This window comes from Eubalaena glacialis, chromosome 2 (assembly GCF_028564815.1).
Source record: "Eubalaena glacialis isolate mEubGla1 chromosome 2, mEubGla1.1.hap2.+ XY, whole genome shotgun sequence".
Classification (NCBI taxonomy): domain Eukaryota; kingdom Metazoa; phylum Chordata; class Mammalia; order Artiodactyla; family Balaenidae; genus Eubalaena; species Eubalaena glacialis.
In genome coordinates, this window is record NC_083717.1 from 121,469,683 (window position 1) to 121,482,680 (window position 12,998).

Here is a 12,998-nt window from a genome sequence, read left to right on the forward strand (position 1 = left end):
GTGGCTAAACTCTGCCCGGCCCCGGCCAGCATCCGACTGCTTGAGGTTCCCCCTGCGGCTAAGGAAGCTTTCGCTGGCGGAGAGGCGCTGAAGCACTTATGGGGCTGGGTCCCCGCTCCCCACACCAGGCGGGGCGCCGGTTCCCAGCTGGCGGCAAAAGAGGGCGCGGAGCCAAGGGCTCGGGGCGCCCCCCACCAGGCCGCCAGCGACAACCCTGCCCGCCTCCGGATGGGCGCTCAGAGCCGCCTCCGGATGGGCGCTCAGAGCCGCCTCCGGATGCGCACCCTCACCTGAGCCCAGAAGCTCTGGGGTATTTCCGCCGGGCGCTTTCCGCGCTGAAAGAGGTCCCCGAGACGGGAGAAGAACGAGGTAGGGAGCAACTTTGGGGTGGGATCAAGGGAGGCACTTATTTGGGCATAAAATCCAGGACCGGTAAGGACATTTTCGTGGGTCCCCAGGGTGTGAGGACTTAGTTTCATCTCCTATATCCCCTTCGTCCCTCCGCACCCCTTGGTTAAGTGATGGAACATAACCGTAGCCTCCTCTCATTCTCTTTAATATATTTCTTTTCTTGTTTTTCCAGAGCTGATGGTGCACAATGTTTTGAAAGAAGTGGAGGCTCAGGCCCTAGCCTTGGCCACAAACAGGGCTGGTAGTGAGATGCTGCAGGAACTGTTGGGGTTCAGTCCCCTGAAACCGCTGTGTCGAGTATGGGCTGCTCTGCGGCCCAACTTGCGCTTTGTGGCCTGTCATCGATGTGGGGTCCATGTATTGCAAAGTGCTTTGCTGCAGCTGCCTCGATTGCTAGGGAGCCCTGCAGAGGAGGAGGAGGAGGAGGATGGGAAGGATGGTCCTTTGGAGACCCTGGAGGAGCTGGGCCTGGGACTAGCCGCTGAGGTGTGTGATGATTTTCTTTTCTACTGTGGAGACACACATGGCAGCTTCGTGGTCAGAACTTTGCTGCAGGTATTGGGAGGGACTCTTCTGGAGTCTGAGAGAGCCAGGCACCGTGGCTCCCAGTTACCTGGTAAGTATTACAAGAAAGGGATATGGACCCAGAGGGAAGGAGAGTTTAGGAAGTTCAGAAGGAGAGAATAAGCAGAAGATTTCTTCATGACCTTGAAGAATTAGCAGAGAAATTAGGTCAGGGATAGCAGGCCAAAGATTAGTGTGTGTAGAGGCCCAGAGGTGAGGATGCATAGGTGTGTTTAGGGAACAGCTGTTAGAAGAATGGGGGCAAGTGGAAGAGATGATTCACTTGAGCATTGCGTTTCAAACTTTTTTTTAACCAGAACTCACAGTATGGAAAAGTTTTTTAAACATGACATACATATGTGTATATATACACATACTGGATTCAAGCAAAAGGTCAGGAAACAATACCCTTACTACATGCAACCCACTCTGATATTTTCTTTCCCCCCTTTTTTTTTGCTGTGCCACACGCGGCTTGTGGGATCTTAGTTCCTCGACCAGGCATCAAACCTGTGCCCCGTGCAGTGGAAGCTTGGAGCCCTAACCACTGGACTGCCAGGGAATTCCCTCCATTTTCATTTTATTTTGTGTGTTACATTAAAAAAATGCTTGGACTTCCCTGGAGGTCCAGTGATTAAGAATCCGCGCTTTCACTGCAGGGGGCGCAGGTTTGATCCCTGGTTGGGGAAATAAGATCCCGCAGGCCATGCAGTGCGGCCAAAAAAAAAGCTTGTTGAGACCCACTAGATTGATTTCGTAATACACTCATAGGCAGCGGACCTACAGTTTGAAAAACATTGGGAAATAAGATAGTAAGTTTAGGTGAGGCCTGATTTTGGAACACCTTGAATTCCTGACTGAGGAGTTTGGACTATCTCCTATGGACCATGGGGGAGCTGGTTGAAGTTTCTTAGAAAAATTAAAACGGAAATGTAGTCTCAGTTCAGTCATCCACATGAGACGAGACATTGCGTTGTACCAATTGAGTTGTATGTGTTCTGCATCTCCAAGCCGAATCCTTGGTCAACTATGGAATTATTCTTCCTCCTGGATGGCAGTTTGTGATCTCACCACTGCATACGTTCTTGATCTTCCTTCAGAAGCACAAAGGGCCCCATCTCGGGAATGTAAGGCAACCGATTTCGAGGTCCCTGAAACCTTCTTGAATTGTCTTCAGAACCTGAGCTCCTGCTTTCTGAAGGACATTGCTGGTAAGGAGGGAAATAGGAGGAAATCTAGGATCTTCTTTTTTGGGGGTGATTATCATCAAACAAGGCTCTTTTTTTTTTTTTTTTTAAATAATATCCAGATTTTAATTAATTAATTAATTAATTAATTAATTAATTAATTAATTTTTGGCTGTGTTGGGTCTTCGTTTCTGTGCGAGGGCTTTCTCCAGCTGCGGCAAGCGGGGGCCACTCTTCATCACGGTGCGCGGGCCTCTCACTATCGTGGCCTCTCTTGTTGCGGAGCACAGGCTCCAGACGCGCAGGCTCAGTAGTTGTGGCTCACGGGCCTAGTCACTCCGCGGCATGTGGGATCTTCCCAGACCAGGGCTCGAACCCGTGTCCCCTGCATTAGCAGGCAGATTCTCAACCACTGCGCCACCAGGGAAGCCCAAGGCTCTTATTTTGATCAGTCTTATCCCTCTTTTTTCCAAATGTTATCTGGTTTGATGTTGTAAAGGCCCTATGTAGACCATTTGTGTCCATAGTCCCTTGAACCTTGTTGCCTGAGGTCTGAGGTTTTACAGGTTGTCTGGATTTTGGGAAAGCCGCTTTTATTATTTCTGCCCTCCCCCACAGTGTTTATCACTGACAAGATCTCCAGCTTCTGCCTTCAAGTGGCCTTACAGATCTTACACCGCAAGCTGCCCCAGTTTTGTGCCCACCTCTGCAATGCTGTGATGGGCTACCTGAGTAGCCGCAATTCCTCAGCAGATGGCAGGTATGGACAGGGCCTCAGGATTGACCAAGGTGGTGGGCTGTGTGAAATGAATGACATGATGTAGGTATTTTGTTTGTTTGTTTTAAAAGACAAAGGTTTTCATTCTGTGTGTGCATGTGTGTACATATGTATATATATGAAATATATATATGAGCTATATATATATATGAGATATATATATGAGATATATATGTATATAGCCGTGTTATTTTTTTGTCCAGTTTCACTGAGATATAATTGACGTACAGCACTGTGTAAGTTTAAGGTGTGCAGCATGATTTGACTGACTTACCTCACAAAACAACGACCACAATAAGTTTAGTGAACATCCATCATCTCATTTACATACAAAAGTAAAGAAGTAGGAAAAAATTTTTTTTTCCTTGTGATGGGAACTCTTAACAACTTGCATGTAAAACATACAATAGTGTTAGTTATATTTATCTTGTTATACATTACATCCTTAGTATTTATCTTATAACTGGAAGTTTGTACCTTTGACCGCCTTGTGCCAATTCCCCCTCCCGCCAGGGCCCCTGCCTCTGGTAAACACAAATCTGATCTCTTTTCCTATAAGTTTGTTTGTTTTTGAAGTATAATTGACCTACAACACTGTATTAGTTCCTGTTACACAACGTGATGATTTGCTATTTCAGTACACTTCAAAATGATCACCATGGTAAGTCCAGTGATGTGGTTATTTTGGATGAAGTGAAGTGAAGACTATCTGATCACCCTCTCCTTGTCCCCAGTCCCCTACTGCTATTTCTGCGCGATCAGACGAGCTCCAGACTCCTGGAGCAGGTGCTGCTGGTGTCGGAGCCCCCAAAGCTCCAGAGCCTCTTTGAGGATCACTTGCAAGGACAGCTGCAGACCCTGGCTGCACATCCTATTGCTAACTTCCCTTTGCAGCGTTTCCTGGATGCTGTCACCACTCCTGAGCTGGTGAGTCAGGAACTTGGCTGAGTCTGTGTCTGTTAGTTCTTGTTCATTGGGACTTGCTTTATTGTATGCCTGCTTCTGTATTTTCAACAGTGTGCTGGCCGTTCCCCTTGAGGCGTTATTCCTGGAGTGTTCCCAGAGCTTAGGGTGAAGGTGCCTTCTTCCCAGAAAGGATTTGCTTTGGCTTCTCTCAGGTGCCAGTGCCAGCAGGGGACTGGCGTAATTCAAGTTCTCAGCCTGAGCTTCCGTGGCTCGCTCAGTCTCTGGGTACTTGGCTACAAATCCATATGAGCACTGGAGCTGCTGTCGTAGCTTCTCATTTCCTTTGCTGCTTAGTGCCAAGGCATGCTTCCCTGGGATCTCATGGGTTGAGATCTAGGGTAGAAGGGGAGGTTTAATTCTAGTCCTTCCTTATCCTGAGAGTATGGCCATTTACAATCCCCTCCCCATGGGAGGCCGCACCTCTAAGACTGCCCCTTTGTTCTGGACCTTCCTTATCCGTCCAAACCAAAGTCCTGTTATTGGCAATGCTTTTATGTTTTATCTAGCATGTTTAGTTGTTTTTGGCAGGAAGATTTCTCTGAATAACTCAGCCCACTGTTACCAGAATGCCAGATTCTTTAACCCATGTTTCCCCTCAGCTGTCCCCCGTGTTTGAGGAGCTAAGCCCTGCCCTGGAAGCTGTGCTGGCTCAGGGTCACCCAGGGGTAGTCATTGCCCTGGTCGGGGCCTGCCACAGAGTTGGGATCCACCAAGCCCAGGTCCTACAGCTGTTGTTGGAGGTGAGTGGTGGTTACCCGCAACCCATTTATGCCCTCAGTTCAAATTCCACCTGCTAGGACTTAGCTAATCTTCAGTGGTTGTATCTGTGGACCCAAGAGGTCTAGTGCCCAGGGAGTTCACAGATACAGGGGGAAATGAAGCCAAAACCATCTCATGGCCCTGGAATGAAAATTGTCTCCCAGGACAGAGAGAGAAGTTTTAAGGAATAAATATTTATTCAGTCCCTGTTACATATATGGAGGCTGTGGATACAGCAAGGCAGATGAGATCCTGTCCGCATGCAGCTTATGTTCTTGTGGAGTTAGGCATTCTCATCTGTCCTGAATGCTTTCCCCTGTCTGGGAAGTCGAGGTTAGGGATGAATTAGTTGAGGTTCTCAGTTTCATGTTTTGTCTTCCCTTCTAGGCGTTCCACTGTGCAGAGCCCTCTTCCCGGCAAGTGGCCTGTGTGCCTCTCTTTGCCACTTTGATGACTTATGAGGTGTACTATGGACTGGCAGAGGAGGAGGGGGCAGTGCCCGCAGAGCACCAGGTGAGGTAGGGGAGAGGCCAAACCTGTGACTAACTGGGGACCAGGCCTCCCAGGGCTTAGGAAGCCCCTCACCACTGAGGTGAGGGTGGTGAGATCTCTGGCTTCATCCAAGTGAAGGTGGCAGTTTGGTGGCTGCCTCCTAATTCCCTGTCTCTGTCCTTCCAGGTAGAAATGGCCACCGCCAGGGACCTGGGGGAAGTGACAGTCCTTGGGTCTCTACTGCTCCAGCATTTGCTGCACTTCTCCAGTCCTGGTCTTATACTTCGAAGTTTGGGCGCCTTGACAGGACCACAGCTTCTGACTCTGGCCCAAAGCCCTGCTGGTTCCCATGTGCTTGATGCTGTCCTGACCAGCCCCTCCGTGACACGCAAGCAGCGCCGCCGGGTGCTGAAGACCCTAAAGGTTAGATTTCTGGCTTCTGCTTTGATTCCTCTGCCATCCTCCGTTTAGAGAATGTGAGCTTCCCCCAGGACTGTCCTTCGGAGTCCCAGAGAGGATATGTAGTTCCTAGACTGCTTCACCTCAGCCTCTTAACTTCAGCCCTCACGCCCACCCCCACCCAACACACTTCTGTGGACTGCCCTAGAGGGCCCTACCTTGCTTGTCTCAATGCAGGGACAATATGTGGCTCTGGCCTGTAGTCGCCACGGCAGCCGTGTGCTTGATGCCATCTGGAGTGGGGCAGCCTTGGGGGCCCGGAAGGAAATTGCTGCTGAGCTGGGTGAGTACCAGCACCGATCTTGGACCTTTCCAAATGTTCCCTTTCCTCACTGTAAAGAGCTGGGTGGCTGGGAATGGACCTAAATTAAGCAGAGACTTCAGTTCCAAAGGGTGGTCTTGGCCATGGGTTCTTGGCAGTCTGCTCTCCCCGGCCACTCTGCGGACTGTGCAGCCCTGTGCTCCCACCCCTCCTCCTGACTTCTCTTCTTTGGACAGTGGAGTGTTAACTCTATCCTGAGGCAGACCCAGGGTTCCAAAAAAATGGAGGGACCTTCACCCCAAGTAGAGTCTCTTCAAGGATGGGTGGGTGACTGCATGGTGATACTGAACATGAATGGTTCCCTTTGCAGGGGCGCGGAACCAGGAGCTGATAAGGGACCCTTTTGGCCACCATGTAGCTCGAAACGTGGCCCTGACTACCTTCCTGAAGCGGCGAGAGGCTTGGGAACAGCAGCAGGGGGCGGTGGCCAAGCGGAGGCGGGCCTTGAACTCAATACTTGAAGACTAAGGCCTTTGGATCTGGGACTGGGTGTTGATGGGGCAGGGGGAAACGGAGTATCTATCCTGTCCTGTTCCTAGTTTAAATTGGAGTCAAAAGTCTTATTGATAAACATTTTTATATTTTTACTGGAAACACCTTTGTTATTTTGGGGGGGAAGGGTACAAAGAAATAGAGATCTCAAGGTAAAGTTAGAGAGGGCTCTCTTCAGGGCACTGGGGAGCTTAGGGACAGGGAGGGAGTGGTAAGGACCTCTAGATGTAGCAGCAATCAGGGTGGGATCCAGATGCCTGTGGACAGGCTGTGGCCTTTCAGGGTAAGTGGGAGGCTGGAAAGATGGCTAGGAATGGATAGTATTCTTCAGCAATGGGTATAGGCTGGGGTGGAAGGCGTTAGGCTGATGGGCCTGTCACTATGGGATCAGAAGACTGGGGAAAACAGGCGAGTTAGTGAGCCTGCACTGTGTGTAGGCCCCAAACTTGACGCTGTCACAGTCCTTACAGTCTGTCTCTTGGAATGAGTCTAGGGGCAGAAGCTCAGAGCCCCTTCTCAGTAGGGTTGGAGGCGACCCTGCCGCTGCCACCGCTCAGTCCCTTCCACTGCATGACGAAGGGTGGAGGAAATTCCCAGCAGCATGTGGCCCAGGCCTTGCAGCAGTGCGGAGGCCCATCGGAGGAGCTCCCTGAAGGGCAGAGACAAGAGGAAGTCACGGGGTGGGGGAACCTGGGAGGAGGCCACAGGCTGGGGTCTGGGGGTTTTCCACAGGGGAGCTAACAGGGTAGGGGAGTGCAGCTGTAGGGATGGGGAAGTGTGACATGTTGGTCTCTGACCTGAGTATTTTCTTTGGGCCGAGTCCTTGAATGTCACAGCTCATGGAGTAGAGCCCGTAGAACGTGGCTTTGATGTTCAGGCTGCCAAAGAGGTCTCGAGGGTTTTGCTTGTACACATCGAAGGTGATGCGGGCGATGTCCTTGCTGTGCTTGGGCTTCTCCCGGCCCAGGCCATACGACAGCACCCCACCCTGTAGGGCCCCCCCATCGGTGCAATGGACCCTCACATACTGACACCCACCACTAATCCCCGTCAGCACTGGGACAGACCCACCCTTGCCTGGACTGTTGGTCCGCTATAAGGAGTCCTCGACAACTCCTCACCTCTCCCATCGCCTCTGCCCCCAAGATCAGGGTTAGGCAGCAGAAGAGGCTCGGGAGAGACAGAAAGGGTCAGTGGCCTAAGCAGCCCCAGTGTGGGCCTCTCACCCTGCTGGGGCTCCAGCTCTGTCCCAACTCCAGCACCATCAGGCATGTGTCATCCTCCAACAGCTGGAAGAAGTCCTCGCTGTCCACTGTGGTCCCATCCTCCTCCAGCACCAGTGTTAGCACCCCACTCAGCATCAGAGTCTCCAGTGCCTGCCCAGTGGCAAGAAGGAGGAGGGAAGGGGCAGCGCTTATCCCATGCCCCTTCCCCGTCCAGCTGCCCAGCACCCAACGGTTGACCCTAGATGCTGATTGATATCCCAACTCTCCTTCCCGGTGCTTTGCCATCCCTTCTAATGGCTCTAGCTCACGGTGTTCTTTAGTTGTTGGGGGACCCTCACTAGGGGCTGTCCTTTTCCTATTTGTTCCTGCTTTGCTCCTACCATGTCACTGTCATCTCTCTCAGCTTCCCTCCAAGCCATGCCTACTGGTTAGGAATTGAAAAGCTAGCCAGTTTCTCTTGAATGGGTATAGGCATTATGCTGATGGGGCCTGTCACGATGGGGTCTTATCTCCAGTGTCCCACCTCACTCTCCCCGACCCTCACAGAGTTCTTCAGAACTATTTTCAGTAATAATAACTTTTAACCTTTTTGAGTCTTCACTAGTGTCAAGTATCTATGTAGCACTTTACATACATTATTCTCTTTTACTCCTTTCAGCAGCCCTAGGAGGTAGTTGTATTATTGTTCCCTTTTTACAGATGAAGAAACTGAGGTTTTGATAGGCTGAATAACTTCCCAAGTTTTGACACTAGGAAGCGGCAGAATCAGGATTTGAATTTGATCTGTCATACAAATTGCCGTTCCATACTGAGTTCTGAAATCTATCCCTCCAACCCTGTCTACTCCTTTCCCACCCCCAAAGAAAAGCCCACTCCTTGGGGAAAAAAAAAGTGCATTGACTCAAATGCAGCCGAAGCCACTGGGCTCACCCCCCTGCTTTCAGCCCTCAGAGGGAGGGGCAGCCATGTAGCTGCAGCCCTTCCTGCTCGTTATTCCAAGCTCACACTCTTCCCTAGCCCCTTGGCTGCCCCTGCTCTTGGAACCCAGGGACTTGGCCCACTCACCTTGTTTAGCAGTTCCCGGCGGGTGGCAGCTGTCAGGCCTTTCCGGGTGGCCCGCTTGTGATCACAGACACGGAAAGGTCGCCGGGGTGGTGGAGCCGAGGTCCAGACCTTACGGCCCAAATCGGCGCTCATACTGGATACTGACCTGGTAGGTGGGAAGAAAGGTCAAGAAGGAGTGAGGGGTTTGGTGAGTGCAGCGGGGGTGATGGGCGTGGGATAGCTGGAGCGTTAGGGAAATTGGGAGGGAGGGATCTAGGTGTGCAGATTAAAGTAGCTCGGGGAGAGAGGGAGAGACCATGGACTGGGGGTGGGGGCAGTTCAGGAGCTGGACAAGCCCACTGTGAAAAGGGGCAGGGAGGGGAAGGGGTACAAATTCGAAAGTTTTCTAGGGTCTGAAAGCAGCTTTGTCACCCTGCCTATATCCCCAGAGCTGGAGAGTGGAGAGAAGGGTTAGAAATCACCTGAGCAGGCCGCTGGGGTCCAGGGCAGAGAGGTACTCCATGGTGGAGGGAAGGAGCAGGAGAGTTGCCTCTCCCGGGAGTTCTGGGCTGGGTGGTTCTCCGCGGGGTTGGAGCTGAAGTGGTGGTGTTTTCTGTTACGGAGCTGGGATCTCAGCCCCAGCGAGGTGGGGTATGAGTCAAGCCCGGACTCTGGCCCCCCTGCCTGGCCAGCGAGAAGGGCAAAGTCCAAGGGGAGGGAGGAGGGGAAGGGCCAAGTGGGGTCGTGGAGGAAGGATCGAGGCCCAGATATGTCCAGCAAAAGCCATGGAAGTTTGTGTGTGTGTCTCTGGTGGCAGCGTGTGATGTGAGGGTAAATGGGAACTATGTAATTGGATGGAATGTGATCTCCGGTGTGTTTCTTTATATCGAGGTAATTTCTAGGGCCAATTTCTTCTGGCTCCCAATCTGTGTGAAGCTGGTTATGTGATTTGCTCTGTATGTGCTGCCACCTACTGAAAAAGCCATGAACTGCAGCTTTAGGAACAGGGAGGCCGTGCTGAGGATGGGCAGGGCTTGGAGAAAATAGGACACCTCCAGGCAGTGTGCCTGGGTGGGGTGCGAGGGGAGGATGGGTCCTGATCCATGGATCCAGAATCACCAGGATCCTGTCTGGGACCCTGGCCTTCCTGCTTTCATGCTCTTCCCTCTGTGGGCTAGGGGAGGGGCTGGCTCAACACTTCTCTTCAGAAGAACTGCCTGCTTCAGCTGCACTGGATTAGTCCTTCTCTCACCTTTCTCCATTGGCCACTTTATAGGCATGAAGGAGATGTGGATGGCGGAAGAGGGGATGGGTCCTTTGATGGCATCAGGACTTTAGCATTCGGTGCCCCGTGTCCCATCTCTGATTTCAGCTGCAGTTGTGATGAACAGTTGTGAGGAAGCTCAGACTCTCACTGTCAGTGAATCCCTCACATGAGCGTAAGTCTCTCTGATTTCCTGCTCAGGAGTCTTATCTGAAGCTGTAGCAGCCCACTCAGCCCCCTGACAAGTACAGGCTGCAAGTGTGTATAAGGGCATTAATGCCTCTAGGACAACCCTTAAACAATGGGGAATGTGAGCTGGCCATAAACGCCCATCTTCTGTCTTTCTGGAAGTTATTTTGTGCACTCAGAGGTTCCTGATGCCCACTGAATATTGGAACTCAATAACACACGCTTACTGGCTTTCCTCTTCCCTCTTCCCCTGCTCCCTCACTCCTGCTTCCCGACCTGACCCCCCAAATACAAGATTACCCGTACCCATGCCCTCGACTCAGGCTCTGCTTTGGAGGGAACCCAAACTGAGACAAGACTGGTGTCCTGGCTCCCAAGAAACCCCCTTCTGGCTGTTGACTGGGCAGAAGCCTTTTTTCCCTTTCCCTAAATTTCATCAATCTACCAAATTTCTTCCTTTCCAAGCTTTGCCCAACCTCACGACCTAGAGAAATAAGTCTCTACACTGCGCCCTTTCCTTTTTCCTTGTGTTGTATCCTGGTGCAGCCTGGCAGTGTGGCCTCTTCATGGTTGTGAGTTAGGACTCCTCAACCAGGCTATAAGCCCCTCACACCTCCATGCATCTCCCATTCCGCCCGGAACTTAGCCCATGCTTTACACTGAAAGCTGTCATTGACAGCCCACTGAGAGCTGTGAGGGCGGAATGACTGGGGCAGGGTCCCAGGCAAGAGGTGAGAGGGGTAGGTAGGAAGCTGAGGAAAAAGGGGGCTCAGCAGGGTCAGGAGTCTGAAAACAGGCAAAGGTAGAGCAGCTGGGGGAATGAGGAGTTGGGACGCCTTCTCTGCTGAGTGCAGGCAAGAGCGGCCAGACAGCTTAAGAGCTGCAGAGTGGGAGGATTGGGACCAGAGGGTGGGGGGCAGGGGGTGGGGAGGGATGAGCGCAGAAGCAGGACCCAGGGGCAGGATCCGGCAGTGTCCCTACTCACCCACACGACCAGGGGACCTTATCTGCACCCCTTCAGCTTATCCTGTTTCCTGGGGAGGCGGGCTCTCACACGCCTGGACGTGTTAGTGATGGGAAGCAGCAGGGTGAGGGAGGGGCCCCAGGAAAGGCCCGAGAGGAGCCCCACCTTGTCCCTCCCTGTTTTCGCCTCACCCTCTGCCAACCTGACAGGCACAGGACAGGATTAGGCACCTGGCCCACTGCTCCTTTGCCTTTGGGCTTCCCCAGGCCCCTGGAGGGCCCCCAACCCTGCTCGCTCCCAGCTGGGTAAGTAGATCTGCCCATGAGACCATACTCCCTTCCACTCACTTTTGCCCTGAGGTATAGGCAACAGGGCTGGACGAAGAAGGAGAGGCCAGGTTAGGAGGGTGGAAGGTGGAGGCAGTGACAGCCTGGGAGTCAGGACTGGGGAGGTCGGCTGACCCAGAGCAGAGAATTTGGGTTCCAGGAAGCAGTGTTTGAGCTGAGGCTGGGGTCCTGGAGGAAGAGACAGAAGCTCCCAGACAGAAGAGAGGCAGGCTGCAGAGGAGTGAGGGAGGCACAGTCCCTTCTCACTGGCATCAGGCGTAACGTGGGCCTTTGCCCCACCTGAAAGCGCTCCATGGCTCCTTCCAGCCTCCCGTAGGCGCCTAAGGATGTCGGTCTGCTACGGTCCCCCGGGGAACGAGACGCTGCTGAGCTGGAAGACCTCGCGGGTCACAGGCACGGCCTTCCTGCTGCTGGCGGCGCTGCTGGGGCTGCCTGGCAACGGCTTCGTGGTGTGGAGCTTAGCGGGCTGGCGGCCCGCACGGGGGCGACCGCTGGCGGCCACGCTCGTGCTGCACCTGGCGCTGGCCGACGGCTCGGTGCTGCTGCTCACGCCGCTCTTCGTGACCTTCCTGACCCGGCAGGCCTGGCCGCTGGGCCAGGCGGGCTGCAAGGCCGTGTACTACGTGTGCGCGCTCAGCATGTACGCCAGCGTGCTGCTCACCGGCCTGCTCAGCCTGCAGCGCTGCCTCGCCGTCACCCGCCCCTTCCTGGCGCCCCGGCTGCGCAGCCCGGCCCTGGCCCGCCGCCTGCTGCTGGCCGTCTGGCTGGCCGCCCTGGTGCTCGCCAGCCCGGCCGCCGTCTACCGCCACCTCTGGGCGGACCGCGTGTGCCAGCTGTGCCACCCGTCGCCCGCCCACGCCGCCGCCCACCTGAGCCTGGAGACCCTGACCGCCTTCGTGCTGCCCTTCGGGCTGGTGCTCGGCTGCTACGGCGTGACGCTGGCGCGGCTGCGGGGCACCCGCTGGGGCGCCAGGCGGCACGGGGCGCGGGTGGGCCGGCTGGTGGGCGCCATCGTGCTGGCCTTCGGCTTGCTCTGGGCCCCCTACCACGCTGTCAACGTGCTGCAGGCGCTCGCCGCGCTGGCTCCGCCCGAAGGAGCCTTGGCGAGGCTGGGCGGGGCGAGCCAGGCGGCGCGAGCCGGAACCACGGCTCTGGCCTTCTTCAGCTCCAGCGTCAACCCGCTGCTCTACCTCTTCACCTCCGGGGATCTACTGACCCGGGCGGGTCCCCGCTTCCTCACGCGGCTCTTTGAGGGCTCCGGAGAGGCCCGAGGGGTCGGCCACTCTAGGGAGGGGACCGTGGAGCTCCGAGCTACCCCTCGGCTCAAAGTGCTGGGGCAGGGCCGTGGCAATGGAGACCCCGGGGGCGGGGCGGAGAAGGACAGTCAGGGATGAGACCCTTGACGTCAAACCCTACAACCGGGCCTGCTCTTCCCTATCCCCTTCCATCGCCTTCCAGAACTCAGGGAACCACTCTGGACGGTTTGGGGATCCTTCTCTGACCATAGTTTGGATCTGTCTGGGCAGAATTATCA

At 54.1% G+C, this 12,998-nt stretch overlaps 3 protein-coding genes across 3 annotated transcripts; 2 read left to right on the forward strand and 1 right to left on the reverse strand.

Annotated features, from left to right (window-relative positions):
* The first annotated feature begins 9 nt into the window (after nucleotides 1–9).
* Nucleotides 10–6,532, forward strand: NOP9 (NOP9 nucleolar protein). Its single transcript, XM_061180710.1, has 10 exons — nucleotides 10–369; nucleotides 584–1,027; nucleotides 2,076–2,186; nucleotides 2,781–2,922; nucleotides 3,675–3,867; nucleotides 4,506–4,646; nucleotides 5,053–5,178; nucleotides 5,344–5,580; nucleotides 5,794–5,899; nucleotides 6,249–6,532. Exons 1-10 carry the CDS (start codon nucleotides 99–101, stop codon nucleotides 6,404–6,406), a joined length of 1,929 nt encoding a protein of 642 aa, XP_061036693.1. The 5' UTR covers nucleotides 10–98; the 3' UTR covers nucleotides 6,407–6,532.
* Nucleotides 6,516–9,634, reverse strand: CIDEB (cell death inducing DFFA like effector b). Its single transcript, XM_061180712.1, has 5 exons — nucleotides 9,183–9,634; nucleotides 8,722–8,866; nucleotides 7,657–7,806; nucleotides 7,228–7,418; nucleotides 6,516–7,079 (listed from the first exon to the last, which is right to left on the reverse strand). Exons 1-5 carry the CDS (start codon nucleotides 9,221–9,223, stop codon nucleotides 6,947–6,949), a joined length of 660 nt encoding a protein of 219 aa, XP_061036695.1. The 5' UTR covers nucleotides 9,224–9,634; the 3' UTR covers nucleotides 6,516–6,946.
* Nucleotides 9,635–11,790: 2,156 nt separating this feature from the next.
* LTB4R2 (leukotriene B4 receptor 2) lies at nucleotides 11,791–12,948 on the forward strand. Its single transcript, XM_061182391.1, has one exon. The coding sequence runs from the start codon at nucleotides 11,791–11,793 to the stop codon at nucleotides 12,856–12,858; it is 1,068 nt and encodes a 355-aa protein (XP_061038374.1). The 3' UTR covers nucleotides 12,859–12,948.
* Nucleotides 12,949–12,998: the final 50 nt, after the last annotated feature.

Bases quoted from the DNA above. Each gene is read 5' to 3' on its own strand.
- NOP9 (XM_061180710.1), top strand. From the start codon at position 99: ATGGGGCTGGGTCCCCGCTCCCCACACCAGGCGGGGCGCCGGTTCCCA. The intron at 370-583 runs GTAGGGAGCAAC...TTGTTTTTCCAG, and splicing joins CGAGACGGGAGAAGAACGAG to AGCTGATGGTGCACAATGTT. The intron at 2,923-3,674 runs GTATGGACAGGG...CCTTGTCCCCAG, and splicing joins AATTCCTCAGCAGATGGCAG to TCCCCTACTGCTATTTCTGC.
- CIDEB (XM_061180712.1), bottom strand. From the start codon at position 9,223: ATGGAGTACCTCTCTGCCCTGGACCCCAGCGGCCTGCTCAG. The intron at 8,867-9,182 runs GTGATTTCTAAC...CCCACCTACCAG, and splicing joins GACCCCAGCGGCCTGCTCAG to GTCAGTATCCAGTATGAGCG. The intron at 7,807-8,721 runs GTGAGTGGGCCA...GCCACTGGGCAG, and splicing joins GCCGGGAACTGCTAAACAAG to GCACTGGAGACTCTGATGCT.
- LTB4R2 (XM_061182391.1), top strand. From the start codon at position 11,791: ATGTCGGTCTGCTACGGTCCCCCGGGGAACGAGACGCTGCTGAGCTGG.